Genomic DNA, 27,957 nt, shown 5'->3' on the forward strand with positions numbered 1-27,957 from the left:
TCTTCAGCCTTCTTTTCCTTTTTCCTTTATAAAAGACATGAAAGCAGTCTGAATTCCCTGTGTACAATCATGGAAAGAAGTATTCCCAGAACCCAGCTACACAGCTCCCAATGTGTTAAATAGACTTTTTCTCAAATGCTCATTGTCCTCAGAATACAAGGCATTAGAAAATACTGCAGTCCATTAACACCTGGTACTTGATTACCCTCACACCCACTTCAGGAGGCATTTCATTTTAGCTACATGTAGAAGCTGACTGAAACAGCTGCATGAAGCAAATCAGCTGAACGTCTTTCTTTTCTGTCCCACATAAAGGTTTTCTCATTAAAAACTACTGCTAAGCTAACTGTAATCTCTTTAGATGACCTAAAACCACGGGATTCAATAGTATCTTCAATATGCTTATACTTAGGTATAAGTTCAATAGTATGAGGCCTCTAAACATGGTAAATCAGCCCCATAATCCCTATCTGCACCTTTCCACCCAGTGCCCCAGTCCTGCTAAACCCACCCAACATTTTATTTCTCGTTTCACTGTTAAAATTTGGGTAGTGTTTAGGACTCTAATGACCTCTGTCCTTGACTGCAGGACAAACAAGAGGCCAAACCCCAGCTGTCTGTACTCACAAACATGACCCAGTACACATAGAATGCCCTTGTTCTACTCCTGTTGACAATGGTAACCTAGTCCAGGTGTTACATCCACTACTCCTGCAGCTCCTCCCTTTCCTCCCATCACCTGTGTGGATGTGGTAAACATGTAAATGGATACCTGCATCGGTGCAATTTGCTGATGGCGTTAACCAATTAACAAGTTGTCTTGCAGTAACACCTGTACCATCCCTAATATGCTTCAGGTTTTACTAAAGGCTCCAAGAGTGGTGCTAGATAGGTGATGTTTTCCCAGAGTGTCTTATTCTGCATTTGTGTCTGAAAGCTTTCCACAGCACTAGTGAAAAGCTCAGTCAAGCTGTACACTTTTTAGCCTTTTTTTTTTCATTTAATGTATTTTTACTAAAAAAAAAAAATCCTTATCTACTGGAAGCCAAATGCACAGATCATATAAAATGCTTCCATTTTGCAATACTGTAATAACTCAGAAACTCTTGATTTCTGTGAGTCAGCTGCAGCCTGGGGAATTATCAAAGTTATATATATTTTTTTTCTTTTCTATGCTTTTTACCCCCCCCCCCCCCCCCGGTTATGATGCATGAAGCATTTATTCTAGGTATATGGTACAGCCTGTCCATTACTGACTATCTGTTCTTTTCAGAGAATTCTCTCAATTTGTCATCTTCTTCCTCTGTGGCACATCATTCCCCACCTGATGTGCCACAGAGCGATTTGTCCTGCGCAAAGCACTGCCCTTCTTTTATTCTGTGTCTCCCCTTAAATTGTGAAGTCCCCAAACACATTATATTTCCAAGAAATCAGCTATAGCCAGCTAATGGACAGGTAAAAATTACAAAGCATATAATTATCACAGTATAGCCCGACAGCCGATCCTTTTAGTTTGCATCTGGGAATCTGTAAGTCATGAAGGGTAAATTAAATTGATGATTCTCTCTGCCCTTTGTATTGGTGTTCTTAGACCTCTTAGTCCAAGGACTGTATTAGATATATTTACAAGGAACTTAGCACAACAAAGCCACAGCAAGCCTGTACCATCATCAGATTGTAGTTTGTACTTTGCTTTATAACCCTGCTCATACTAAGGTAAGAACTGAGGTCAAGTATGAGACTTTCGGCTGCCTTTTGTGAACTTTGGTTTGAAACTTTTCTAACACAGAAATTCAGTAATAAACACAGTAACTAAGGATAATAATTTATCTTCTCTTTTTTGACTCTGTGACACCTCTTCACCAGAGGAAGTATCTGTGAATACTAATCCTGCTATTACTTGATGCTCTTTCCTATTCTGCTTTTTTTTTCTCCCTTTGGTCTGTCGGAAAAGAATCCGAGTCCATCAGCATTTTGTCCCATTCTAATTTCACTTCCCCAGCACGTTGGTTCAGTGAGTGAAGATACACTTCTCTGATGTGTTGACTACCTTTTTCTTTTTTAGTTGTTCTTCATCTGTTTTGGGGAAATGTCATCACACTGTGACAAGCACTCAGCTCTGCATCATATCCCGTTTCCCTTTGACTTTTAATGCGTATTTGTGTTATGGTGATGTTTTATATGTAAGAGATAATAAGAGCATTTTGGACTGATGAGCACTCACAACTTGGAACGGCTGGTAGGATGTGACCTATTGATGAAATAGGAAATATTAGCTAGGGGTGGGAACAACAATGCAGACAGTCTAAGGGGAATGGTGACTTTTCACTACGTCCTGCCAAATGGCAGGGTTTTGCATACATCTTTATGTCAGTAAGAACTGAAGGAAAAGGGATGGCAGCCTGGTGAATTTTGTTGGGAGCTCTTCTTTTTTTTTCCATTTTTTTTTTCCATGCCTGGGTGCATGTGTGGCTCTGGAAGAAGGCAGATGCTCTTAGGGAAGAAGTTAAACACTTAGGGCTGCGGTCACTCAGAAGGGTGAATACAGGGGAAGGACAGCCGATACCTTAGTTACCCTATCTGATCAGGTGCAGTAAAGCAGAAAAGACATCTCAGGCTCTTCCCCCTCTTCCTTGCATCTTCTGCTAATTTCCTTCCTATGTAGTTGTTTTAGTTGCCACTCTGTTTCTGTTTGTCCAATTCAGACTTAGATCTGAGGTTATAGACTTGGCCCTTCCTCTTTTCACTTCACCACAGCAGGTCTGTTGATGCTGCTTCTGTTTAGATGTATTTTATGTGCTTTGTATAGTGCTCCATCCTACTAATACCAGATCAGGTGAAAGTCAGACTGGAGCACTGTTCAGATCAGCAGATGGCAGGCTCCTTCTAGCAACTGCTACCACCAGCTTCATCCTACATCCCCCTACATGAGAACATCTGATGGTGACAGGCAGAAAAAAGTAGGATTTCTGCATCATGCACTCACAAGTGTGCATTATGTCAGTGAGGAATCAAAGATATATTTGTCATCAGAGTCTGTGCAGCATGTAGTTAGCCCCATAGTGTAATGTGCATGAGCTGGGAAAAAAAGAACACAGCTGCTACTGAGTGAAACAGAGGACTAGAAATGTGGATGTCAGAGATGTCAGAGAATTACAAGTTCGCATTAGAGTCTGATTCCTTACTTACTCCACCTGTGAGCTGCCCTCCAAAATTAGTGTTAGGCTCAGAGGTGGGTGATGAGAAACTTGAGGAAAAGAAGGAGATGCTTAAAAATGTAATCTCTATGTGTATGCGATAAATGGTACCCCAATCAAGTCCTTCCTTCCCTTAGGGGCAACTAAGAACTCTTCCTTGCAGGGTGGTTTCTTTAATCTTTATCTAGTTAGGTTTTAAATGTCCATCACCCCTTTTAGGGAAACAATTCCGTTTGGGAAATAATTCTGTTTCCCAAAGTTTTACAACTTACTGAATCCCCTTAACACCACCATGCTGATTAATTTAAACAAACTTCAAATGCAAGCCGCTTAGCATTACTAAGACAGCATCTCTTTTATGTTTTATATGTTTCCTTGAATGTGTTGGATTCCCCAGTTTCACTAAAGAATGATTTAAAAGTATTTTTTTATCAATACAGCATTGTTATGAAAATGAGCTGACTAGTGAATCTTATAGCAGGAATTTGCTCTGAGTCAACAGTGGCAATTTGCAAGCATTGACTAATGAATTCCATAATCCACACAGCACCTCTGTGTGGTGAAAGGAAGAAAGCTCCATTACCTGTAATATGCATCGAGGATTCAAACGTGAGAAGGGACAGCTGCTGTGTGAGAGTCTGAATGGATATTGAATAAAGAATTCCTAGTGCCTGCTTCTCTGCCTGGAAAAACTGAATCTCGCACCTCTGTACAGACAATTCCCAAGGACAGAGTAACCAGACAAGAGCAGCAATGTTTTTTGACAGAAAGTGTGAATGTGGTAGGCCATCACAGCCTCTGACAGAAAACTTCAGTGAGAGACAATAAAAGGATTGACCTGGGGAAAGAGTATGCCAAAACATCTGTTAATATAGTAACATTCTATAAAATAAATCAGGAATAATTAAAAGGTGTAGTAAGGGTGTACTTTATTCCTTTTTCTTGTTTTCTCTTTTAAAGTATACAACAAATCCAGCAAAGCCCCTCTGGGGCAGTGCTCTCTCCCCTGATAAGCACATCGCCTTTTGAGGCATCTCAGCGTTTGTATCTGGCCCATGCCACTGTATGGATTTACTCTCAAGTAAGGTGCCTTCAGGCAGTATATTCTTCCTGCATAGGTTTTGGCATCTCAAGTTTTCTCATGTGTCTTCTAAGCCCCCTACTGTTACACAAGCTGTATTACTGGCACCGAGCACTACTCAAAAATTGCCGTTTTCCTTTCCTTCAGAATGTCACATCATTTTAACACGTTTATAAGTTGGTGCTATCAAGCTTAAGAAGCTATGTCAGGACAGTGCTTCTGTTTTGCTGCCCAGCAATGGCCTCTGCAAAACATCTGGTGGACTTGCGTGTACACAGACAAGAGACCAAATGCTGAAATATGTTTTTTGATTAAGACTGGACCTGGTACTTGCAAATTTTTTTCCAGGCTATGATGTCTTTCAGGAAGTGATGATTCTCTTTACAAGGCCTATTATGAAAAGGCAGTGAATAATAAATACAGAGCAAGATACAAAGAAAGGCAAATGAAAAGGCAGAGCTCAGGAGTGTTGCACAGGACTGGCACGCAGATCTGAACTGTCCTTCTGTCACCTCTCCTCTTTACCTCTGCCTGCTTCCCCACCAGCCCTACTCTCATTTTGGTCCAACTGCACTGATATTTCTGCAAAGCAGACGAAGTCTCTATCTCTTTCCTCCTTCAAATTTATCTAGAGGCCTTGACTTCAAAGGACTACTTGATAGCAGTATCAATGACAGTGAACTACTCAGTTTTCATTTCCAAAGACCGTGCTTCCTTTCCAGCACAGAAATGAAGTATTTTGTAGAAAACCTCACAGATTCTTGAATTACTCAAAACCAACAGCACACCCATAAGCACCTTGTGAGTAACTAGAGGTACGTTTCCACTGATTTACTATTTATTATGATTTAGTTGCTCAGGTTTTATTATATGAGTATCTCCTACTTTCACAATAAACTTCTGGTTTGATTTGCACACAAAAATGAGGTTCTGAGGAGAAAACCAAACCATATAGCAATCCCCAAAACCCACTTTGAAATACTGCCAAGCATGTATACCTGAGATATTGGGCCACATGGAGCCAGAAGAGGAAAAACACAAAGCCAGGAATGCACTTCATCCAACTTGTGTTGGTGTAATTTATAAGTGATATGAGGAGGGGCGTTAATTTTCATGTGCTTAGCCTTGGGTCATACACCAGCTATTTAGGGAAGGTTGGATGCACGTTTTGGCAAGCTGTGCAGGAAGCAGTGTGTTTCAATTTCACTTGCCTAGACAGGGCTTTCAGTCGCCCCATTCTGGCGGGCAGTGTGAGATTTAATACCTTGATCTTAGCGTGCTGCGCCAAGCTCACTTGAGAGAGAACACCTGCAGCCTGAGAGCATGGGTTCAGTGGGAGCTGCAAGTGCAGAGCCCCTCTGAGGTCCTGGACCTCCGTCATGCACAGGAGCAGCACTGCCTGATGCACTGGGCTTCTGCAATATCTCAGTGGATTTCAATACTTTGGAATGGTGGATTTCCAGCGGACACTTGGATCCTTTTAGGTGTTTTGCGGGTTGCCCCTATAGACTAGCCTTGGTTTTTTCTTTTGCTACCTTCTATGGAACATGAGTAGAAAACATCTGCTTTAATTTGCTAGGATTTTCACTTAAGAACACCAGCCTCTTCACAAATCTTCCTCCTTCTGGCAAGCAGACCTCAGAAATTACAGTTATGGTAAATTTAAAGCAGTGGTGAGCAGGTGGCTAGTTTGCACAAACTTTCACCTAAATAGTCACTCTGGTTGCAGTTATTGCTGAGGGAAGTGTTCTTGCTGAGGGAAGATATGTTTGTGCAGATGAGTGTATGCGCACAGTTCTACTATTGATACATTACTGTTTGTACCACAACAGTGCGCTGGGTCAAACCAGAACAGGTGTCCCTTGTACTGGGTATCCTACAAATTCTTAGAAGAAGACAGTTGCTGCAGTGAACAGCTTACACCTAAATAGAGCTGTCCTTTTAAAGTTCAGTTTGCAAGTCATCTCTTTTGCAGATGCACATACAGCTACAATTATATCTACTTTTACTTCAGTGTAAATACAGGCATCATTTACCCCTTGCAGTATATGGTATCCAAAACTCTGTGGGAACTGCCTCTACTGTTTAGTGCACAATACCTAGTGGGTTGGTTTAGGTTCGGGAGGTAAGTAATTACCAGGGCTAAAAGCTACTGACAATCTGAACCTCTGTAAGAGATTTTTGTCTTCCTGTTGGTTGTGTTATTCATTAAATGAGCATCTTTCTGCTCACCTTTGCCAAATTGTGTACTTCTGCATCCTTCTATCACCTGGTACTTACGAGTACTCCAGAAACATTCTAGTTTTTTTACAGTTTCGTAACTAGCATACAACAAAAATGTCCCTCAAATTTGCTAGTAATCGATAGATGACAAAGCCTTCCCTCCTGAAAATGTTTAAACAGCAATTCTCCTGTCAAATGCAAGCCTGTTTCAACTCTGTAACAACACAACTGATGGACATGCTTGCACTAATTGTGGTACAGCAGGTCATGTATTGTCTTTGACAGCAGTCACTACAAAAGGCTTTATGACAACAGCTCCCAAACCTTTCTAGCTGCAGCTTGCCTCTCTCACAGATAATCTGTGTGACTCGTGATGTGAACATATCAGATGAAAGAGCTTTCTCTTTGGTAGGCTCATGGCTTCCCTCGTACCTGCTGGCACCTTTCGTTTGAGATCTATTGCACTAGGAGATGCCACGAGAGACCCAGCCACATGTACACTTTGTGAAATAACTGGCTTGTCAGAAAGATCATCCCTTTCCCAACCTCCCTCAGCTAGAAATGAGCTTAAATCTTTTAAACTTGCTTTCTCCAAGTATTTTTCTAGCATTAAATAAACCAGCCTTGTAAACTCCTTCTGAATTCTGGACCTTTGCAATACCCACTATGATGAGTTCCACAGCTCAGTGGCAAGTGCATGTACTATATAAAGTACGCAGAGTCCTAACCTCGTTGTTCAAATGAGGAAATTGGAAAGGGAATCCAAGTTCTACAGCTACCTTTTAAATAGCCGAGAGTTAGGCAAGTATAAACGGTGCCATTCCTCTTTACGCGGCACACACACTGCACACAGGTGAGCTGTTAAGCAGTTAGAGGTCTTAGTAAGGGAGCTCAGCATTCTTTTCCGGGTAAACGCCTGCTCTAGCTCACAGACCATCAGAGGACACTCACCACTGCACTAGCGAGGTGCCTCTCCCCCGTACCTGCGCTCCGATCCCTGCCCTTCCCCGGCTAGCGCTTCAGCGGAGCGCAGCGGCTCCCAGTCCCGCCGTGCATCCAACGGCACACCTGAAGCGGCGCCCACTGAGAACCGGGCTTCCCTCGCCTTTTGCACAACCCCCTACCGCCGGAGCGCGTACCCCGAAACTCAACCTGTAGCGCACCGGCACCTCACGCTTCCCTCCTCCCCGCGGCACAGACCACCACCCCCGGGGCTCCCGTCAGCGCGGGGGACGAACCCAAGCGAGATTTACCTCACTAATCTCCCTCACCATCCCCGCCGCCTTCCCCTCACATCTTCCCCCGCTGCGCTGGGGGCTCCCCTCACGGCAGAGGGGTAGCGGCGGAGCCGCCCCTCTCGGGGATGCGGAGCGCGGCACGCGTGTGTCCGCCAACCTCCAGCCGCGCCCCACCGAGGAGAGGCGGAGGGGCGGGGAACGGGACGGGACCGAACGGAACGGAAAGGAACGGGACGGGACGGGACGGGACGCGCCCCCCCTGAGGGGCAGGGACGGGGGGAGGGGGAGGAGGAGGGAGGGGAAGGGAAGGGGAGGGGCGGCAGGGACACGCGCGCGCCGCTTCCCGCGCACCTCGCGCGGCCGCTGCCCTCGGCGGCTCCGCCGCCATTGACGTCAGGGAGGGCGGCACATGACCCCGCAGCAGCCAATCGGGTGAGCCCGGCGCGGCTCCGGCTGGAGGCTGTCGGCAGCGCTCGCTGCTCTCGCCGCCTCCTTCTCCTCCCGCGGCGGCGGCGGCGGCGGCGGCGGCGGCGGCGCGCGTGGACACACACATTCTCCCCCTTCCCCCCCCCCTCCCGCTCCCCCCACCCCCCGCTCCTCCCGCACCCCTCCCGCACACCCGCACCCACGTATATGCAGACCGCGACCGCCGCCGCCGTTCAGTCCCGCGGACACAGCCTGCGGGGAAGGACGGACCCGTGGCCGGACTCTCCGCAGCCTCCGCTGGGAGCCACAGCCGCCGGCTTTTGTCCGCAGCCCTCGCCGGGAGCCGACCCTTTTTGCTCGGCCGGCGCCTGGCCGCGAGCATGGACGCGGCGCTCTGAAGGCGAAGGAGACCCGCCGGAGGGCGGATTGGGAAGTTCGAATAACGATTTTTATCGCTTCCCTTTCCCCCTGCCCTCTCCGGTGCGGTTCACTCCCTTCCCCCATCTTCCTTTAGCATTTTTTTCTTTTTCCCGTCACATTTTTTTCCCTTTTTTTTTTTTTTTAAATCCACACAGTGTGGTTTGATTTTCTTCTTTTTTCTTTTTTTTTTTTTTTAATTTTTATTTTATCTTGATTTTACTTGGTTACACCCGTCTCTACCGCCCGTAGAGACCGGTGTCCCCAAGCGGCTGCCACCGAGCGCCACCCGGACCCGAGGGGCTCTGCCATGGATCGCACTGGCTGCTCCAGCGGGGCCAGTGACCGCAGGCAGACCGAGGAGAGCAAGCCGCTGCTGGGCGAGATGTCCGCTCCCGAGGGGAATAAAATGGGTGCCGCGCCGTGCCGGAGAGCCCCGCTCCACTGCAACGGCATGAGGTACAAGCTGCTGCAGGAGGGGGACATCCAGGTGTGTGTCATCCGGCACCCCCGGACGTTTCTGAGCAAGATCCTCACCTCCAAGTTCCTGCGGCGGTGGGAACCGCACCACTTGACCCTGGCGGACAACAACGTCGCCTCGGCCACGGTAAGAGCCTGGACGGGCCCGGCTGGGGGCGGCCACAACGCGGCCCCGGCGGCTTCCCCGCCCTGCGGGGCATCCACGGGGACGGGGCCGCCTGTGCCGATGTGTGCGGCGGGGCCGCGCCGGGACCCCCGGGCTCTGTGTGTGTGAGGAGGGGGGGTGGGGGGCTCCCGGAATGCCTGCGGGGGTTTGGTTCCCTCTTCGTAATGCTGCGGATGTTTAATCCTGCAGTTTCGGTGGGGGTTCCCAGTCAAGTCCATTAACCTCCTTCTTACCACCTTTTCTATCAGTATCGCTGGGGCTTTCGCCCCTTCCCCCCCGTTTTTCTTCTAATTCCTCCCATCTCAACGTAACACTGACACGAAATCGCTACACCGAGACACTCCAGCCCAAAGCCGGCGGATCCCTGCTGGCATGTTGGCCAGTTCAGAGGTGAGAGATGCTTTTAATTCGAGAGCAAAGGCTCGCGGTTTGCACCGTCTGGATGGTTTAGGCCTCGTTTTGGGGCTCTGATTTGACAGTCATATCATACCCTGCCCAGACACTGGTAATGTGATCGTAAAACATGGAGATTCCTTCAGGGTTTCTTCCTACTGAAAAATGATGCTGGAGAAGAATGCAAGGTGGTGATATCACCAGTACAAAAGCTGTACAATAGAATGGAATACAGTCGTTAAGAATCTGATTCACGTTTACACATGCAACTTAAAATTTCACGGCCAGTGTTATTTGAACATGCACATAGAATGTGATATGATTACACCCGTATTATGTCTAACAGTGATTAAAACCGCACACAAAACATGCTTTGCACTGATTTTTAATCATTCAGCACTAAGATGCTGTCGTTTCTTGATTTATATGTGAATGTCTCATTTTTCTCAATGGCTTCATTCTGGCCTTCCTATAGGACACTGGTGGTATGAGAGAGTGGATTGGCTTTTGTGTGGATTTCTGTCAATGGTGTGTTGAAATGGGTTTCATGCAGCCGGGGTTGTGCTCTGAGGGTGGATTTTTTTCACCCTTTGGCACACAGGGGCATGTATAAATGTCTCCCCTTCATCATGCTCCGGTGTGGAGTATTCAAAGCAGGTTTTTGGTGGGAGCCTCTTTAACCTTCAGGTAGGCCAACTGCCTGTTCTAACAGGGCAATTCTGTGTGCCACAATGACATCCCTGCTTGCCTTTTCCACCGGGCTGTCGAGGATGTTTCCAAGGTAATGTTTCCTTTCTTTGACGGAACTATGGTATAAGGGGAGAAGGAAAAACTTGGTCAAGTATTGATAAAACCCCCAAAAGACATGAGGCCAATGAGTTTCTGCGCTTCTTCATTGTATTAAGATACCATCAGCACAGAGGAGAAGGTGAGTATCAGTGGAGGCATTTTCCAGGCAGTATGCATAGTCGATTATTTCTGAGCAGAAGGATGCCGGTAGAGAGAGGCATGATCATGCTTCAGATGTTAATCTCTGCGATGTGGCAATACGGGGCATGAAGTTGTGTTTGTACAGGAGACTCCAAACTCTAGCTGCTGGCAAACCTGTCACCAAAGAAACCATCTCTCAAAAAATATATGAAGTCCTCTGGGGTTGTGATTTAATTAACATTGAGGTGTTCTCATTCCTTATTATTTTGTGTATATAAACAACAAGAAGATACTAAAACATTATACATACCATTGCAGGCTCCATTTTGTTAAGCAGTGCTCTTTGTGCTTGGTCTTGCTCCTTATCATTTTGCTCCAGCGCTAACTCACCAAGTAAATACCATTAGTCACAGAAATATCTGTGCTTTATTATTTCAAATAGTGTCTTTGGTTTCCACAAAGTAATTGGGGCACTGGGATAAGGTCCGTGTTCACTTGTTGCCTGAATGCGTGGGTACGTTTGTCAGGTATCTTTCAGACATTGGTTCTGTGATATCTTGATTTAACTTCTTTTGAGCTGAAAAGATAGGGTTTAAGCAAAATCCGTGGCAGTTTAACCCCCAGCCCCTGCAGAAGTGAGGTACAGAAACAATGCCAAAACTTCCTGAAACTGTAGGTGGGTATTTAAACACAATTGATTTGGTTTTCAGGAGCTGTGGAAAAATATCCATACCGTTCACTGAAAGCGAGCACTGGGAGCACTCAACAACTTTGATAACAGGGTCATTTTTACACATAGGGCTTTCCACAGGCAGGGTGCTTTATGAGCAGCTAGTAATTAATCTTCACATCATCCCTTTGCAAATCCTCTGGCATGACGAGTTTTACTGCATTCTATGTAACGTGAATAAAATTGAACAGGAAAATAACATCACTTTGTTTTGCATTTGAAAGCAAAAGTTGTAATGACAGCTAAATCCAGATCTGGCAAATTATGTCTGTGACTACAGTGGGTAAGTTATGTGTTGATTCTGTCCTTTTTGTTGTCACTTGAGACACGTATTTGAATTCAAGTCTACTCCACACAAGCTCTTACTTGTCAATGCCTGAGCTGTAAAGTAGGAGTTCGCAGTAGTTTGTGTATGGGTGGTTCATCTGCAGCTTTTTCCATGAGTAGACACTGTATGTGACCATATATGAGTCTGAATAATGAGACCTTACCTAATTTTTTTTTTTTCTGTGAGAGGTAACTACTCCTGTTTTTTAATTAGACAGTTACATGTTTTGTGCTGACAAGATAGCAGAAGCGCCATGTAACAATGTGATGGAACAAGTATTAGGACTTTATTTTATCTAAATTTAGGGAGGAAGAAAATAATGTTCTCTACAAAGTGCTTTTCCTGAGATGTTATCGCAAACACGTGTTACAATCAAAGTTAGTCCATGTTAATAAAATAATCGGTATATGCAGTGGAAAAGTATTTGCTTGTGGAGTGGAGAGCTCCGTAACTGTAGGTGTTAGGAGTTTTATCTATTCATGTGTTGTTTCCATTATTTGCTTCACATTTCTCATTTGTGAAAGAATGGGTAAAATACAGTACAGATTCACAGTTACAGTTTCACTGTTACAGTTTCACTCCCATCTTGGCCCGGCTTTCATTCTGGTTAAGATTTATTTGGTGAAAGTAAATACATATCTGTAACTCCATTTATTTATTTATTTAAAAATGTAAATGTTAAAGTCCCTGTAGGAAATTTTGATACTCAGAAACTCTGTTTGCCAGACATCAGCTTGCCTGGGGATGAATCTGACTTTCTCCCCCATGGGACAGATAATGTTTATTTTATAAACACCTACCAAACTCAGATGTAGTTCTCTTACTAATTTTTGTTTTCCTAGCGAGATCTGTCCTTACACAGCTTGAAGGGCAGCGATTGTAAAAACAAAGACAGTAATAAAACCCAATTCAGTATTCCTTGTGTGACTCTCTTTCCGTGTGTGTGAAGAATAACCCTGTGGCTATCTTCAGCAGCCATGTTAAAATTTAATTTTCAGTAGTTTAAAGGTAGCTGTCATAACTGAACTTCCATGCTTTTAATATCCTTCTGCCTTGTCCCTTTCATGTCTCTGCCCTGCTTTTTTCTTTCCTGCTTTTTCTTGCACCACTTGGGAGAAGATGTTTCGGACAATGAGTTTTAGAGTACTGGCTTGCGAGAAAGACTTGTGATACATATGTATGCGCAGCAGACAGGGGAAGAATAAACAAGCGATTCGTTTTCCCCGGCTAGGGTTGACCTCTCTAATTCCCATCTGGGAAGATAAGACATAATTGAAGCCATGAAGTTACTCATTAATACCCCCCAAGGAGGTGGAAACTTTGGCTTTTCATGCCCATTTTATGTTTCTTTGGCTTTGCCTTGGCAGGTAAGTGAAGTTTAAGGTAATGTTATATTCGGAGCTGGTGACAGTCCTGAAAAGATGTGTCTTTTACACTCTTTTTCTGTACAAAAGTGGCATGTGAGGACAGGAGTTTGTTGACAAGATCAGAAGTATATTTGAAACAAGAAAGTAAGTGGATTAGGGAACTGCATTTATATTTTCTTCTACAGACAGGAACATAACCAATTAATATTAAATGAGGCAGGGCAAGATGATCTGTCTCAAGTAGAAATGGAATAGAAAATTGTCTTCTAATTGTTATTTGAAATTCAACAACTCTGCTACTGCATGTGTTTCAGCATGCTATTGCATGTCTTTCCTTCCTACTTTTGGTAAAGATAGAGCAAAAACTCCTATCAGGGTGGACTCATTGTTTACTTTAGCACAGGTTCCCATTAGTTAGAAAAACATACTTTTTAAAATTAAATTTCCCTTCAAAAACAATTAGCTCAAGTGGGAAGTATTATGCACAGCTCAGAAGTTTCAAAACAATCTTAAAAGATTCTTTTTTTAAAGCTTTCCTTGAAAAGAAATATTGTAGCATTAGCCAGATCCCAAATAGAATTATTATGAATTAGCTATAATAATAAAAAGTAAACTAAACTGTCTTTTCGGTAAACCAGGTGCTGTCCTTGAGCCCTGTGTTATTGATGGGGCTCTAAAAATGTGAGTAAAACTAGCTTGATAGACCTGCCATCATGGCATGTATAAATAAGTATGAACACATAAATAACAAAGCAAATTAAGATTTTTTTTATCTGAATGATAAATTACTATTTAAATTTAATATTTCTCATTCTTTACTGTTGCAGATGACTGCTTTCATTTGACAAGAAGTTTTTGGTGTAAATGATTTGCCTGCTCCTGTTTCTGTCTATCAGGTATTTTCTTCAGGCACATCAGAGAGAACACTGCATCTTGTAATTGGCGTATAACCATGATAATTTAGAATTCTCTGCAAATCGAGACCAAATTGCTCTGTGTTATCTATGCTGGTGAAATTGAGATTGTGTTTCAGAAGTAAAGGTAGGCATGTGCCTGCAGTAATGAAACCCAAACTTTCCTGAAGATCTGGCCGTTTAATGAAACATTACTCTGTTGTGACAGACTTATTTTATTGCTGTATTACTTAGTAGCTCTGCATAAGAAAACCTGAAATGGTATTTCTTTAAAGTTGTTTAATGCCTATCAAACATACCTTTGGAAATACAGTTCCTACAGTGGTTAAAAAGGATATTTATAAGTGTGTAGTGTTAAGGTATGTGTTTATATATCACAGAACTTATATAAAATATGAAAACAGAAGCTGTATTCATTGATAGAGTGAGAAATCTCAAGGCTATTAGTGTTAACACCCAGGCAGTAAATTTTACGTGCAAAAAGGATACTCAGAAATACTTCTGCCTCATTTTTCGTTTTGGCTGGGGAGTAAAGATGTGGTGATAGCCACAGCATGGTGGTAATAGCCCCCCTGAGGAAGCTTCTAAATTGCCTCTGGTCCTCAGCGGAGACCTGATCCTGTATCAAAGCAGGGACTGGAGGAGCTCAGCATCCCTCCTGGGGCTGGGCCTTTGTGGAACTGTGAGATCATCTTTCTGTAGTAGAGCATTCTAACTGGTGATGCTGGATCATCAGATCATTGAAGTCGGGGTGTGGTCCTTCTAGGAAAGGAAGTACTGCCCTGAGAAGCTGTGGATGCCCCATCACTGGCAGTGTTCAAGGTCTGGTTAGACAGGACTTTGAGCAACCTTATCTAGTGAAAGATGTCCCTGCCCAGGTCAGGGGGGTTGGATGAGGCGATCCTTAAAGGTCCCTTCCAACACAACCCTTTTTACGATTCTGTAAACCACAAAAAGGATCTTCAGTTTTTCAGAGTTGAAAGGCCAGGTTGAGAGTCCTATTTGCACTGACAAACCTCAACTGCGAGTTTGTGTTGTTAGTGAGAGTGGGAGAACAGGCTGAAGCCTTAGTCCCACCAGAATCACTGCCAGAACAGTGTATGCTGACGGACATTTCAGAGGAGAACGGTGGTAGGTTTAGTACATAAAGAGGAGTGATTTTTTTTTTTAATTTTCATTTTTTAGCTATTTATTGCATATAATTGCTTTATACTTTTGAAGCTCCTAAATAACAGGTGAGTTTTAACGTAGAATAAAAAGGGTACTTTCATTTCCTTCTGTGTTAGAAAGCATGTTTGGATTACTAGGTGTTTAGTTATCTCCCTGTATAGGATTTACGAAAAGAAGAGACTTACCTCAAATATTTCAGTCTTTACAAGTAATTAGGTTGTGGGTTGCATGGGTAGGTTGTGGCTTGTTTAGTAGTGTTTTGAACAGTGCTAGTTGTATCAGTTTGTTCTGTGTCTGCATGTGTTTATAGATATGTAGTGCTTCATTCCGTAAACAATTGTGTACTTGAAGATGATTGATACTTTAGCATGTGAAATCCATATACAGTGCTTGTGCAGGTATGTGCACTCAATAACTTCATTGCACAGTCTGATGATGAAATGTCATTAGCAGTAACGTTGTCTTGGCCTGTGCTGTTCATTTCTTCATCTGTGCCATACTGTGTCAATATGTCTTCTGTATGTGCTTAACAGTTTCCAGGGTCACATTGGGAAAATCTCTGTGAATGGGTTGGGAAACACTTTCTCTGTTTGAACCTTTCGCAGATATTTTGTCTTTTAACTGGATCAAGGAACTGATCTGTTTCAGTGGATAGTCCGCCAGACTGTTGAGGAAGAGGAGAGAGGGAAACATGGTAGGCTGGAATTGCTGCCAAAACCAATGTATTATTAAATCATTGCGTAAAATTTTCCTGTTTTGCACAATATTTAAGAATGCAGGGGCAATACCAGGAAAAGGAAAAGACAATTGAAAAGCATACATTATAGCCAAACACGTCAACAGTGAGTGAAGTTTCAGCTCTTGTGATTGTGGAGAGAAAACATGAAGGAGTCAGAAACATGCTAAATTAAAAGGCCTTCACTACTAGGCTTAGAAATCAGGATAATTTAACAATACTTTTTAGGTTTTGGTGGAAGGGGGTCTTGTTTCGGGGTTTGTGGACATCTGATGTTGCTGTCATTTCCATTAATTAAAGTTATTTCTTGCCTTTGCCACTTGGGCTGTCCGATGTCTAATGGGACAGGACCGATAGGGTGGGAAATACAAAAGCAGGTTAACATGCCAGTCCGCAGACTGTAGTGTCCAGGGAATGAGTTCATGGTGCAGGCTGTGTCCTTCTGCTTTCATCTCGGATTTCAGTATGTTTTAAAATAATTTTAAGTGTTTTTTTTTTTGTGTGTGTGTGTTTTTGAGAATCTGAGGAAAAAAGGCACATTTTTCCTCTGGATTTGAACATGTCTGCTAGATGTGTGCCATTACTAATTGAGCTCAAGAAGCCCGTCAAGTTGCAATGAATAAAATCTGAACTGGAAGTACACTTGGTCACGTACATTCTTGGTCTCGCTCTGTTGAAATCAGTAGGGTAATATGAGGAGAGGGATTACCACTCATTGCCTGTAACGTGAATGGCAGGATGTGCTGTTCAGAGAGCCAGAAAGGTTCAGGGAAAGATCACTGTGCAGCTTTCAGGTTGGCTGCTGGCTGCGGGGGATGGCTGGCTCTGCTGCCAGGCTTCTGCAGAATAGAGCCCTGCTTTTTTCCTTTGGTTGGCTGTTTCATGAGCAAGAGGCTTAGAAACATCACTGTTAGACAGAATTGGTGTAGAAGCTGTTGCTGTTTCACCCCTTTTTATGTCAATATTCAGACAGGTGCTGTCCTGATGGAAAGTGAGTTTGTGACTTTACTTTCCTCTGTGGGGAATACGGAGGCTGAGGACAGAGAAACTAATGAGCACTGCTCACCACAGTCTGACAGCCCTGGCATGGACAGCAGCAAACCTCATAAAAGCATGACAGACCATGGGACCAAGTGCTTTCTCTGTGCATTCATGCACTGCAAAGCTGGGGAAGATACATGGTTTGCTGCAGTGTATTAATGCTTAATTATACAGTAGAGTTGTGGTGGGTCAGCAAATGTACTTACGGACGTCATCCCCATAGCTGAAAAGTGAAGGTACTGTGGGAGGAGTGTGAGCCCATGCCAGTGATGCAGGGAAATGTGATTTGGCTTGGCCCTGGGTCACACTGCACTGGGGTGCATGCCTTTCTCATTCAGGATTCCCAGAAAGGTCCTGCCAGCCACTGCTGCTGCCCTATGGGACATGTGCCAGCTGCCCCCCTGCCTCTCTTCCCCAGGCAATAGAGGTTTATTAAGAAAAAATTGCTGCTTGCTGCAAGTTGATGTCTTTTCTTTTTCCCCTCATTTTGGTCTTGAAATTTGCTGATATACTGCTGTGGAATGTGGTCCTGGCTGAAGTCTGCATGGGGGTGTATCCTCTATAGGGGATACCCCCAATTTCTCGCTGCTTCTGCTGTTATCTTGCCTGATATTTACACTTACAGCCATTTTCACTTTGTAGGCAGTGGCAGAACCTGAGGTTGAGAGTGGAATGAGCCTTTTATGGCCCTTGAAGTGTGTCTCTCCGTTGTCTGCTCAGAATTACCACTTGTTTCAGGGGTGAGAGCTCTTGTGCTTTTCAAAGTATGTTGCAGTTTCTCTAAAGCTCTTGTTCCTGTGACTGAGAGACTACATGATTTTCTCATCGGAAGGAAAATTTAAAAGGAGAAATTGCTTTCACTCTCATTGAGAAGAGTCATAACCAGGGCTTTAAAAAGAATGAAATAAAAACAACTATCCAATGCTTCTAAAATTTCAGACCTCTAATTCCATGGTATTAAGAATGGGGATGTGAAGAGCTTGGAACTGTCACTAAAGGGCTTTTGCTTCTTGGATTTCCAGTGCTTAGAGAAATGCTGAATAAAATAAAGTCTTTTTCCCCTTTTGAAGAAAAAACCTAAACCTCAAGCCCTAAATGCACACAGAAATGGATTTAGGTTTGTAGGATTTTGATTACAAAGGTGGACATGTGGCACAATAAACATTGCCTGAAGAACGTTGAGATTAAGCTAAATCAGAGATAGGTTTTTTTGGTTTTTTGTTTTTTTTTTTTGAGAATACATAATTGTATTCAGAAATATAATTATTTCATGGTTTTTTTTTTGCATAATGTTTTCCTTAGGCCTAAAGAGAAACTGTTTGAAAGGGATAATCATAAATAATATCTGTTTTCTCTTAGAAGTTACCATATTTTTGATGCGTACATTTGTCTATGCAGATTTTATAAATGAGGTTTCTGGTGGTGTTAACCCAAAAGTAAGGCAGAAATTCTGTAAACCAAAAAGTTACCTCATTCTTTATTTGTGTATAGACAATTAACCTCTAACTGAGCTAAATCAGGTAGACAGTTTGGGTAATTTTGAGAAGAAAACTTTTTTTTTTTGTTTTTCCCACTAAACCTCCTGAAGATGCCAATGGTGTGTTCACAAAGTACGGCTCAGACAGCACAGAGCAGGTATTTCTTAATGGTAAAGCTGTGATATTGCCATTTTTCACATGGCAGTGGCCATTTCCTGCCAGTCTTTGTCTTTTTTAGCTTTTTGAATGTAAGCTTTAGGGATCAGCAGGTGTCAGTTGCCCTGTCTGGTTCCTGGTGTAATGGGGTTCTGTTGTACCACAGAGTTTTTTGTTTGCTGCTGTAATACAGTCATTGCGTATTGTGAGCAGGCCATGGTTTTACTCTTTCTGAGCAAGCACCTAACATAAGACTGGGTGACTTCGTTATCCATTTTCAGGGATAGGCATTTTTAATAGTAAAATAAAAACTGCTTTAAAAAAACAAGTTTATGAAACTTGCCAAGGGGAATCCAACTTTAAAATCAAAATACTGAGGGTGTGTGTGTTTTTTCTGTAAATATGAATGTCTGTTTGACCTGTGAATGAAATAAAAAAAATATAAAAAAAATATCTTTGGCCTTTACAGTAATCAGAAAAAATGTTTTTTTGGATCGCAGTATGATGACTTAATTCTACAAGTCACTGGGTTTCAGTTTCACTGTTACTTCAGTTATCACAAAGTGCTTTATTGTCAGTGTTTTTATACATGGGGAAAACAAAGAGACAAATGTAGATGAGACTTTTCAGACAGGTCTGGTACTGCTAGTTCATGGTTAGTTTGCAGTTGGTGTGTGCATCTGTGGTTCACTGTTGGAGTTGACCCATAGGTTGGATATCAAGAACCAGTAGCATTTCATGCCTTGCTCTGATGTTCACAATAAATTACTGGTAGGGGTTGGAGCAGAAATCAAGTTGCCTTTGCTTTGGCTGGCAGGCTGCATCTTCCCTCCTGAGTTTGATGGCTATTTGTTTTCTTAATGGCTGTAAACCTCCTTTAAAATCAGTGGAAGTGTGGGAGAGTGACTGACAGCAGAATGTAGTCCAGGGTGTTGTGTTCTTTTTGCTACCCTTCCATCTTCCTGCAAAGAAAATACCTGTCGTGGAGCCAGGTGCCAATCACTTCAAGTCTCTTGCTTTCTGAGGCGTGCATGCTTTGTATGTTCCCCTAATAGTCACTTCTGACAGCCTACCACTTAGCTTTTGATTTAGAGGCTGTTAAGATTGAATTCAGCAGTAAAGAGTAAGTCAGGGAAACCTTGACTGCACTGAAATTTTCAGTATGAGAATGATGTTTCAAAATTACTATAGAAGCAGGGTGTTGAGAGTTGTTTTTGAGAAGATCAGCAATTCTCTTTCCCTTCTCATACCTTGGATTTACCATACAAACTTTTTGATGTTAAGCTCTTAAATTTAGGAATCATTTGAGAAGAATAGGGTTGCAGAGGCATACCAAAACACCAGATTTCTATTTGCTACAGTGTAAGCTGTAAAAAAAGTAGGAAACTGAAAGTAAAAAGATGTGGGCTCTTAAATAGTAGATCTCTGAGCCATCATCATTAGCTAATGTAACTCTGCAGACTTTTTCTGGTATCTGCAGTTATTCTAGTTGGGGATCTCAGTGTTGAGTTGTTCCTGTCAGCTTGAAAGGTAGTTGCACAATGAGAGGTTTCTTTGCCCATTGGATATCAGAGATAGACAGAGAGTTGTGAGCGTGAGCCCGCTTTGAATGCTCTGGCTCCGCGATGCTGTGACTATAGTTAATAGTGTTCTGTCATCTGAGTATTTTGGCACTGAGAAAAAGTGGGAGGAGGGGACCAAAACTGTGGAAGTCCCAGTGATTCTTTGAAGAACAGCATTAACTTTTGCAGCAGAGGAGATTTCCATCTACTTGGATGGACTGTGTTGAACAAGATCTGTCTGTGTCCTTGTTTTACCACTGAGTTGTGAAATGCCCATAGTTTAAGTACCTGTTAATTCCTTGTGGAAGATGAATCATGTTCAATGAAGGGTTCCTTATCCAGCAGTAACACAGAACAGAGAGAGGTTTATTTGAATGTCTGGAGAAAGAGGAAACAATGTCAGGTTACAGATGTTCAGTCGTTGTTTGAAGAAGACAAAAATCGGTGCAACTGCTGTAAACTTCTGCCTTTATTATATAGCTTATAGTGGCATGATTATAGTATTGGCAAAAGAGCTTCAGCTTATTCTTTCAGTGCAGCAATTCTGATACTACTTCATACATTCCTTACAAAAGGAGTAGCAGCTCCAGCTGTGTCGTAAGGGCTTGAAGTAGTATTCCTGATCATTTTTGTTATGAAACACAGCCATTTTTTTTTCCTGGCATATGAAGGTGAGGAACATTGATGAAATAGATTACACAAGTACAAGTTATTAGTCATTACTTTCAGTACTTCTTTCAACTCCTTTTTTTTTTTTTTTATTTTTATTTTATTTTGCCTCTGCTAATAATTTTATGTTTTTTTTTTAACTAAAAAGTATCTTGACATCCAGAGGCACAGAACAGGCTCTTCCTCTTCTCCCAGAGGAGCAAGCGGCTTGAGTGGATTCCTGGCACTGACAATCTCCTCTGCTTTGCAACCAAATAATGTGGACGTTGAAGAAAACGTAGAATGTGCTGGCACAAAACTTTGTTGCTGAAGGTGAAAGGATGGACACAGTTAACATGTCTTGTCTGACTGAAAACACATTTTCTAAGGTTAGATAATCCATCTTTTCTGGTTGCTGTGAATGAAACAGGAAATAAAGCTGGAAGAGCTTGAAATTAAATGAAATGTGCAGGATCAGACATGCACTTTGGTATTAAATATTGACATACTCCTTCTAGGTAACCGTTTTGCCTTTGGAGCCAAGCGTTTGCCCCAAGACTGTAACATCTTCTTGCTGTACTGTTTGTGGTGGAAAAAATTACCGGCATTGAGAAATACTGCTAATGGCTTCTCTCCTAACACTAGCGTACACTTCTTTTGGTGGTGTGTCAATGCCTCCTTTGAAATTAATCCTCTCTTGATTTATTTTAAGTTATTTCAGATGTCCCCAGTGACTTGGGTTGACTAATGTACTTTAATCTGGTGAAATCAAATCTATCGTGGGAGTTGACTGTGTATAAAGCTGTTTCTTCATGGAGATAGATGAGATGGGAAAGCACTGAGTCCTCCTTGGTGCTTGCCCAAATACAGAATCAGTCCTCTGTTGCTTTAAACCTGTGCTGAGCCAGGATTGAGGCAGCACCAACTGCATGCATTATCTATATATATTGTGCAGGCTGTAAGCACTTAATGGTACTACAGCATGGGCTGAGTGGACTTGAGGGGGGAAGGGGAAGAAAAGAGGTGATGATATGAAAAAATTTAAACAAAGCAGCCTCAGCTCACAGATCGGATCTGTGTGTTCCAGCTGAAAGGGGAAGTCTCTGACTTGGTGACCGCAGCGTGCTTGTGACTGGAGCTTTTTGACTCATCTTGAAGGGATGTAGTGCACAGTGCAGCCTCTTCATATGAGGTGAAGGTAGCCTTCTGGGGCAGCCCACAGTGTGTGAAGCTTGTGCCATTGTATCTTCCCTTTGAATGCAGTTTAAAAATCATAGAAATACTTAAATATGATAGTATTAAAAATATTACTGTATTTAAAAAATCATGGAAATACTTGGCATTGTTCTACAGTGAGGATTATGTGTTTCCTAATGCCTCTTCGTGTATCATACCCACTCTAACTGAGGTGAAGGTGCAGTGCTGTGTTACATTATCTAGCCTTAATGTCAAGGGTTTGGGAGGTTGTCTGTCTTTGCCAGATTTTCTTAGCAGAAATAAAGAGGACCCCCCCCCCCAGCCCCGTGCATCTTCTTGCCTGTATAGTCTGAACCTGGAGATCTTTAGGGAGCCGCTGTCTTGAGACATTTGTGCTGTGCTCCGATTTCATGTTACCCATTTTATTTTCTGTTGCATTTGCTAGAAAAGCCTGTACAAACAATGCTCTGCTGTTTCCAAACACTGTGAAGTTTTCCCCTTTGCTTCCTGTTTTTGTAGTGTGCTCGTGAAAAGACCTTGTCATCTTTGCACTGGAGTTAGTGTTAATGTAAGTGCATTCACCACGAGCTACTGTGTGTTCCAGCATGTAGGGACCCAACAGTATTATCAGCAAGCCTTATTACTCTTTATTTATGGTAAGACTAGATTAAAAGACTTGTGCATATAAAAGTGAAAGCGCAGGCAGTGTGAAATTATGCAGTCATGAGCTTGTTATTTTCCCCTGCCCTCAAGTATGCAAGCCAGTTAGTAACCTAGTGATCTATACATAAGGCTTTAATTGGATATATGCCCAGAGTGCGGATTAATATGGAAAAGCTATAAAGGCACGGGTTCACAAACTTTATTTGACCACACGAGGACCCGTCTGCATGATCCCATGTGGAATGTGTGAGGGTTTCTCGAAACAAAGGAATACCTTCATGTATTTGGGCAGATCTGCATGTAAAGCACAGGATACAGCAGTGATGTCTCTGTGCTAAGGTCAATAGACTCGATTAAATAGGACTTCCTCAGCCTAGTTTTCACTTCATGTTCTTTGGAGTGCTTTAGGTGGGGCAGAGGTGCATCTGTGGCCTCTGCAATTTACCCAGTTTCTCAAGTTTTAGTTCTGAAATTATTAAAAGTTTTCCTTTTACAATTGGATGTAATCTTGGCTGCCTTTGGAGGTAAGGAGGGGGGTGAAGCTCCCTGTAGTAAAATGAAAACAAGCAGATGTCTTGACTGCAGCTGGCTGGAGATCAATCATTTCATATAAACTTGCCTGGAGAGCATGATCTTATTCTTCTATAAACCTATACTCCAGAGGGAAGGGAGAATCCCCATTAGTCAATGACATCTTCCTGGCCTAAAATTCCAGTGTTTCTAGTTTGCAAATCACATGAAACACATACAGACTAGTAGCTGTATTCAGCAAAGGCTTTCTCAAGCTTTAAAACACTTCTAACACAGATTCTGTGTCTTTTCTGGCAAGTTTTTTTCTAAATGAAAATTACAGTATCCAGAAATGTGCAAAACCAGCCACTGTCAAACTCCTATATCCCCTGAACCAATTTGATAAAGATAAAATATCTTTTAAATTGGCATTATTTAATTTAAATGCAATTTATTTTTTTTAAATGAAAAGTTATTTAAAGTAAATAATATGTTTTGAATCTTTTAAATATTGCAATAGTTTGGTGGCTTAGGAGAGCCACTTTGCAGGCTTAGCAGACCTTCTTGACCCTTGGTATGACGGAGGGCAGTAAGGCATACCTCCTATCTCAAAACTCTCTTCTTCCCCCTTCTACTTCCCATGACTTACTAGAAGGGGCTGACCTATTCAGAAATGAGAGTGGTGCCCCTGGGTCTCACTGTGGAATGGTACTGAGCTTGGTCATGTATTTGGGTCCCAGAGTGATGTACCCATGTTGGCTTCAGCCATTGCTGTCCTGTTTCCTCCTGGAACTTAGGTCCTGTGCCAGGATAGCTTTGCAGTTGATTTGTAATATAGCTCAGCATTGGAGATGTGCAGCTTGCAAGCCTCCTGCTATCTTGGTACTGTTTATAAACTTATGCAGTTGTTCCCTGAAGATGGTGGGATGGAATGTTGTCTCCTGTAGCGTAAGTTCTAGTCAGCGCGAAGAGTGGAGAGCTGACGGTAACTGTGCTTTCCATAGTTGCAGAAAATAAGGTAACCCTAATTAAAGTTTTGTGTAAGTAGTTTCAGTATTTGATTCCAACCAGACTTAACGAAGACAGAGGACTCTGTCTCTGCCTGCAACAAGAACATGGGAATTGCAGTGACTCATTCTCAGGGACACGGCAGTGGGAATGAGGCAGTGCTGTGGTTGCAGATAATTCCCTGGAAGTCTCCGTTGTGCAGAATGCATTAATTGAAGAGATTCATGAGCTGCTTAATGTCACATCACTTCATTTCCTCATCAGGGAACTGGAAGTCTCATCCGTATAGGGAGAAAACAGGAACTCTGTGGTTGTGAGTAAATCTTAACAGTTGTATTGCCCGTATTGAAGTGCTTGCCATGTAGGTTGAATTTTTTCTTGCCACTCTTATCTGCTGTGGAGACAGAGACAGCAGTGTGAAGATGTGCGTTTCTGAGTGCACAGAAGTGAGCAGTGGAGATGAGGGAACTGTTTGCTGCTGGTTTCTTCTGTGAAATACAGCAGAAGGACGGATGCTTCCTGTTTGTAACTGATCACCATCTGCGATGATTGCATTGGTCTCAGAAGTGGTGTATCTTTATACTGGAGAGAGAGGACGTGGCATAGGATACCGCTGGAGAGAGCTGGAAACACAACGTGATACTGCGTGGTCTTTGCCTGTTCCGGAGTGGATGGGAGTATACATATCTCAGGGGAACATACTCCTGCAGATAGTAACGTATTCCTGGTAGGCAGATCTGATGCATTGTGTAGGCAGCAGAAAATAAACAGTGCAGCCCACCGTTTGCAGATTTAAACTGGAGAAGGGAATGTGCTGCACTTATGGAAATCAGTCTTACCATGTGCAATATCTCAGTTTTCAGAATCAGAAGTACCTTAATTCTCTTTTTCATCAGAGTGCCTGTATTTCCAGCTGTCTTGTCCATTGCAAGTCCAGGTGAGAGCTAGTACAGAATCAGTCCCATGGCATTTGCTATAGTTTATCACATGGCCTCTTAAGACACTTGAGCCTGAGTTTTTATCCCTGTGTTAGTTTTATGACGTGGGAAACATTGCACAGAAAAATACAGTTTAACAGTGTAATAGCTACTGCTTAAAAATATGGGATAAACTTTTTTTTTTTTGACTAGAAATTGGTCAAAATCAAAATGTGGCTGCCCCATCCCTGGCAGTGTTCAAAGCCAGGTTGGACGGGGCTTGGAGCAGCCTGGTCTAGTGGAAGGTGTCCCTGCTTGGGTTGGGTTGGAGCTGGATGAGCTTTAATCCCTTCCAACCCAAACCATTCTGTGGTTCTATGAAGATTTCTGCCATTGATTGAATTTGTAAGTGTAAAGCCCTTCTGAAGATCATTGTATCTTACAGCTTTTGATCTGATCCTTGAGCAAGGAGAGCTGGAGTGAAAGGAGATGCGCTTTCTTGTGGCTTTATGTACCACTGCTATCCTCAATTATGAGAGAATCAATGAGACCTTAGGGCTGGACTTTGATGCCTTTTGTCTTTCTAGCATCTGATTCTGCCAGGAGGTTGTAGTGGTTTCTGTTGCATGACTCAAACTCACATCTACTTGCGAACAGTAATGTGCTACCTACACTCTTTGTGGCAAGCTGGTTAAGTAATAAGAAGTACCTTTTAGATCCACTAATAACAGAGTTTTCCTTCATCTATGCCTTTGGGAACATTTCAGTACTTTGCCTGGCGGTGTATCACTGCTCTGAATCGTGTGTGGAAAAATGTCTGAAGCAAATTAAACAAAATGACTTGTGAGTAAAAGATCAAGTCAAAACACTGTCGAGATGAAAATCATTGACTTGATGGGTGCAGTCTGTATGTAACTGGGAAACCTTTAATGACAGCAGGAGAAAATTTGGCCATAACAAAGTTGCGCTTGAGGTTTCTGTGACTTAAAAAAATAATCTCTTATTCCTGTGGTTTATTATTCCTGTGGTCACATGGCACGAGCTATTACAAGTAAGAAGGAGTCTTAGTGGAAGATCCATCAGGCTGCCTGTTCAGCAGAGTCTGGCTTGAGACTAAATCTCAAAAAATTAAGATGGGAGTGAAAAAAAAAACCCTCTTCTGGCACTATATTTGTGGCTTGGCTTGTGTAGATCCTGCGAGTCCATTCCATTGTTTTTACTCATACCATCCTCTCGTGTTGGGAATCAATAAGAGTGATTTGGCATCTGTACCATAGTACTAAAAACAATCTTAACTACTTACAATTAATGAATCGTGTAAGCTGGCAGTCACTGATCTGAGGGGATGGAATAACAAACATAAGGACAATGTGAATTCTGCATTGACTGGCAACATATGTCAGAGAAAGAGCTGCTTTATTTTTCTGGTGCTAAATTGCTTTAGTGTGTGAACTTTTAAATAAGCAGTGCTTTAAGGAAGTGTACAAGCTGCTTGAGCTGAAGCCTGTATCTTGGCTGAAATAGGGCATAATTTTATGTCATCCTGTGTATAGTGGCATGAGATCCTTGTGAAGAGAAGGAAGAAGATACTGTCATGTTTTCCCTGTTGTATCTATCTGGTTTTAGTAGGTGGAAAAAGAAACCATTGTACTGGTTATATTGTACCTGTTGCTTCCTCCCTACCTTTTATTTCTTTTTTAAATTAGGATGTCATAGTGTAAAAATAAAAACCCAGATCGAGATCCAGCAAGGGAAGGAAAGATGGTTTTCAAATGGTGAAACTTGTTTTTGAGTTTTGTTGGTTTTAATTGAGGAAAAATGATAATTTTGCTTTTTCTTATTGGGTTAATCCACAGCAAGATCTTTAAACAAAACAAGCTATTGGGACTTAATCATAGGAAAGGACCTTAAGATCATATAGTTCCAATCCTCTTCCTAGGGGCAGGAATGCCTCACACTAGACCATGTCACCCAAGGCTCTGTACAGCCCAGCCTGGCCTTGAACACTGCCAGGGATGGAGCATTTACCACTTCTTTGGTCAGCTTGTGCCTGGACCTCACCACCCTTGCAGTAAAGAACTTCCTCATTTTTAAAGAGAGGCTTTTTTGGGGAACACTTTATTAATTCAGACTTCTATGGTCCCTTTTGGGCTGTCTCCTTAGGTTGTATATGCAAGTCTAATTCAGTCAGACTTGGTAGGGCAGTACCTCCTTCGATTCTTTTAGTTTTTGAATCTAAATCTTACAAAAGACCCTGTTTCCCAACGAAAAGAGAACCGGTTCAGGAAGAGCTGATGTTCTGGGCAGTATATCCAAGATAACTATACATGCTAGAGGAAGAGAAAGCAGCCTTGGGAACAATAGGGAGGCTTTAAAAAGCCGTTTAAATTGTGCCAAGCTGCTATTTTTTTTTCTTTTTGGTTGTCATAGAAATGTGCCAGTCCGTGTCTCTCACAGATGAGCTCAGTAATGAATGGCTGTGCAGGATGAGTCTCTTTTCAATGAAGATGTTTATACTTGAGGAACACAGATGGACTTAAACCGCAAGTCAGAATCTAAACACCCCTGAGCTCCTAGGGGAGGGAACTGTAGTCTGGGGTTTATAGCTCTGGCCTGCATCTGTGCTTCTTGGTTTGGCTTTCTGAGTTCTTATGGGAAAGTAGAAGAGGAATACTGTCTGCAGTAAAGATGGTTGGTTTGTTGCTGGGCTTTGATTTGATTTGATTGATCAACTCCATTGGGTTGATTTGATTTGGGCGTACTCCATTGGTTTGGAAGAACTTTACTTCCTAGATGTCTCTGCAGGAGCATCATGGCTGAAGTTAGTTGGGTACAGAGGTGTCACTAAAAGGTGCAGTCTTTAGCAGGTAATCTTTTCTGTCATTTCTGTACTGCTGTTGCTTTTTGCCTTTTGAAACAATTTTAGATTTAGATAAATATTTTGAATGAGAGCTGACAGTCTTACCTCCTGCGCAGCAGGC

At 42.6% G+C, this 27,957-nt stretch overlaps 1 protein-coding gene across 4 annotated transcripts in view; it reads left to right on the forward strand.

The window, feature by feature from the left end:
- The first annotated feature begins 8,319 nt into the window (after nt 1–8,319).
- Nucleotides 8,320–27,957, forward strand: part of CMIP (c-Maf inducing protein) — a 138,644-nt gene continuing 119,006 nt past the window's right edge. For 2 of the 4 annotated variants that reach the window (XM_062618309.1, XM_062618310.1), the window contains exon 1: nt 8,320–9,189. In XM_062618309.1, the coding sequence (XP_062474293.1) occupies nt 8,893–9,189 (297 nt within the window). In that variant the 5' untranslated portion in view covers nt 8,320–8,892. The remainder of the gene's footprint in view (nt 9,190–27,957) is intronic. The other 2 variants (XM_062618307.1, XM_062618308.1) reach the window with 2 other exon arrangements.

Source organism: Pezoporus occidentalis, unplaced genomic scaffold (genome assembly GCF_034315485.1).
Source record: "Pezoporus occidentalis ecotype Australia unplaced genomic scaffold, CSIRO_AGI_Poc_V1 ctg20, whole genome shotgun sequence".
NCBI lineage: Eukaryota > Metazoa > Chordata > Aves > Psittaciformes > Psittacidae > Pezoporus > Pezoporus occidentalis.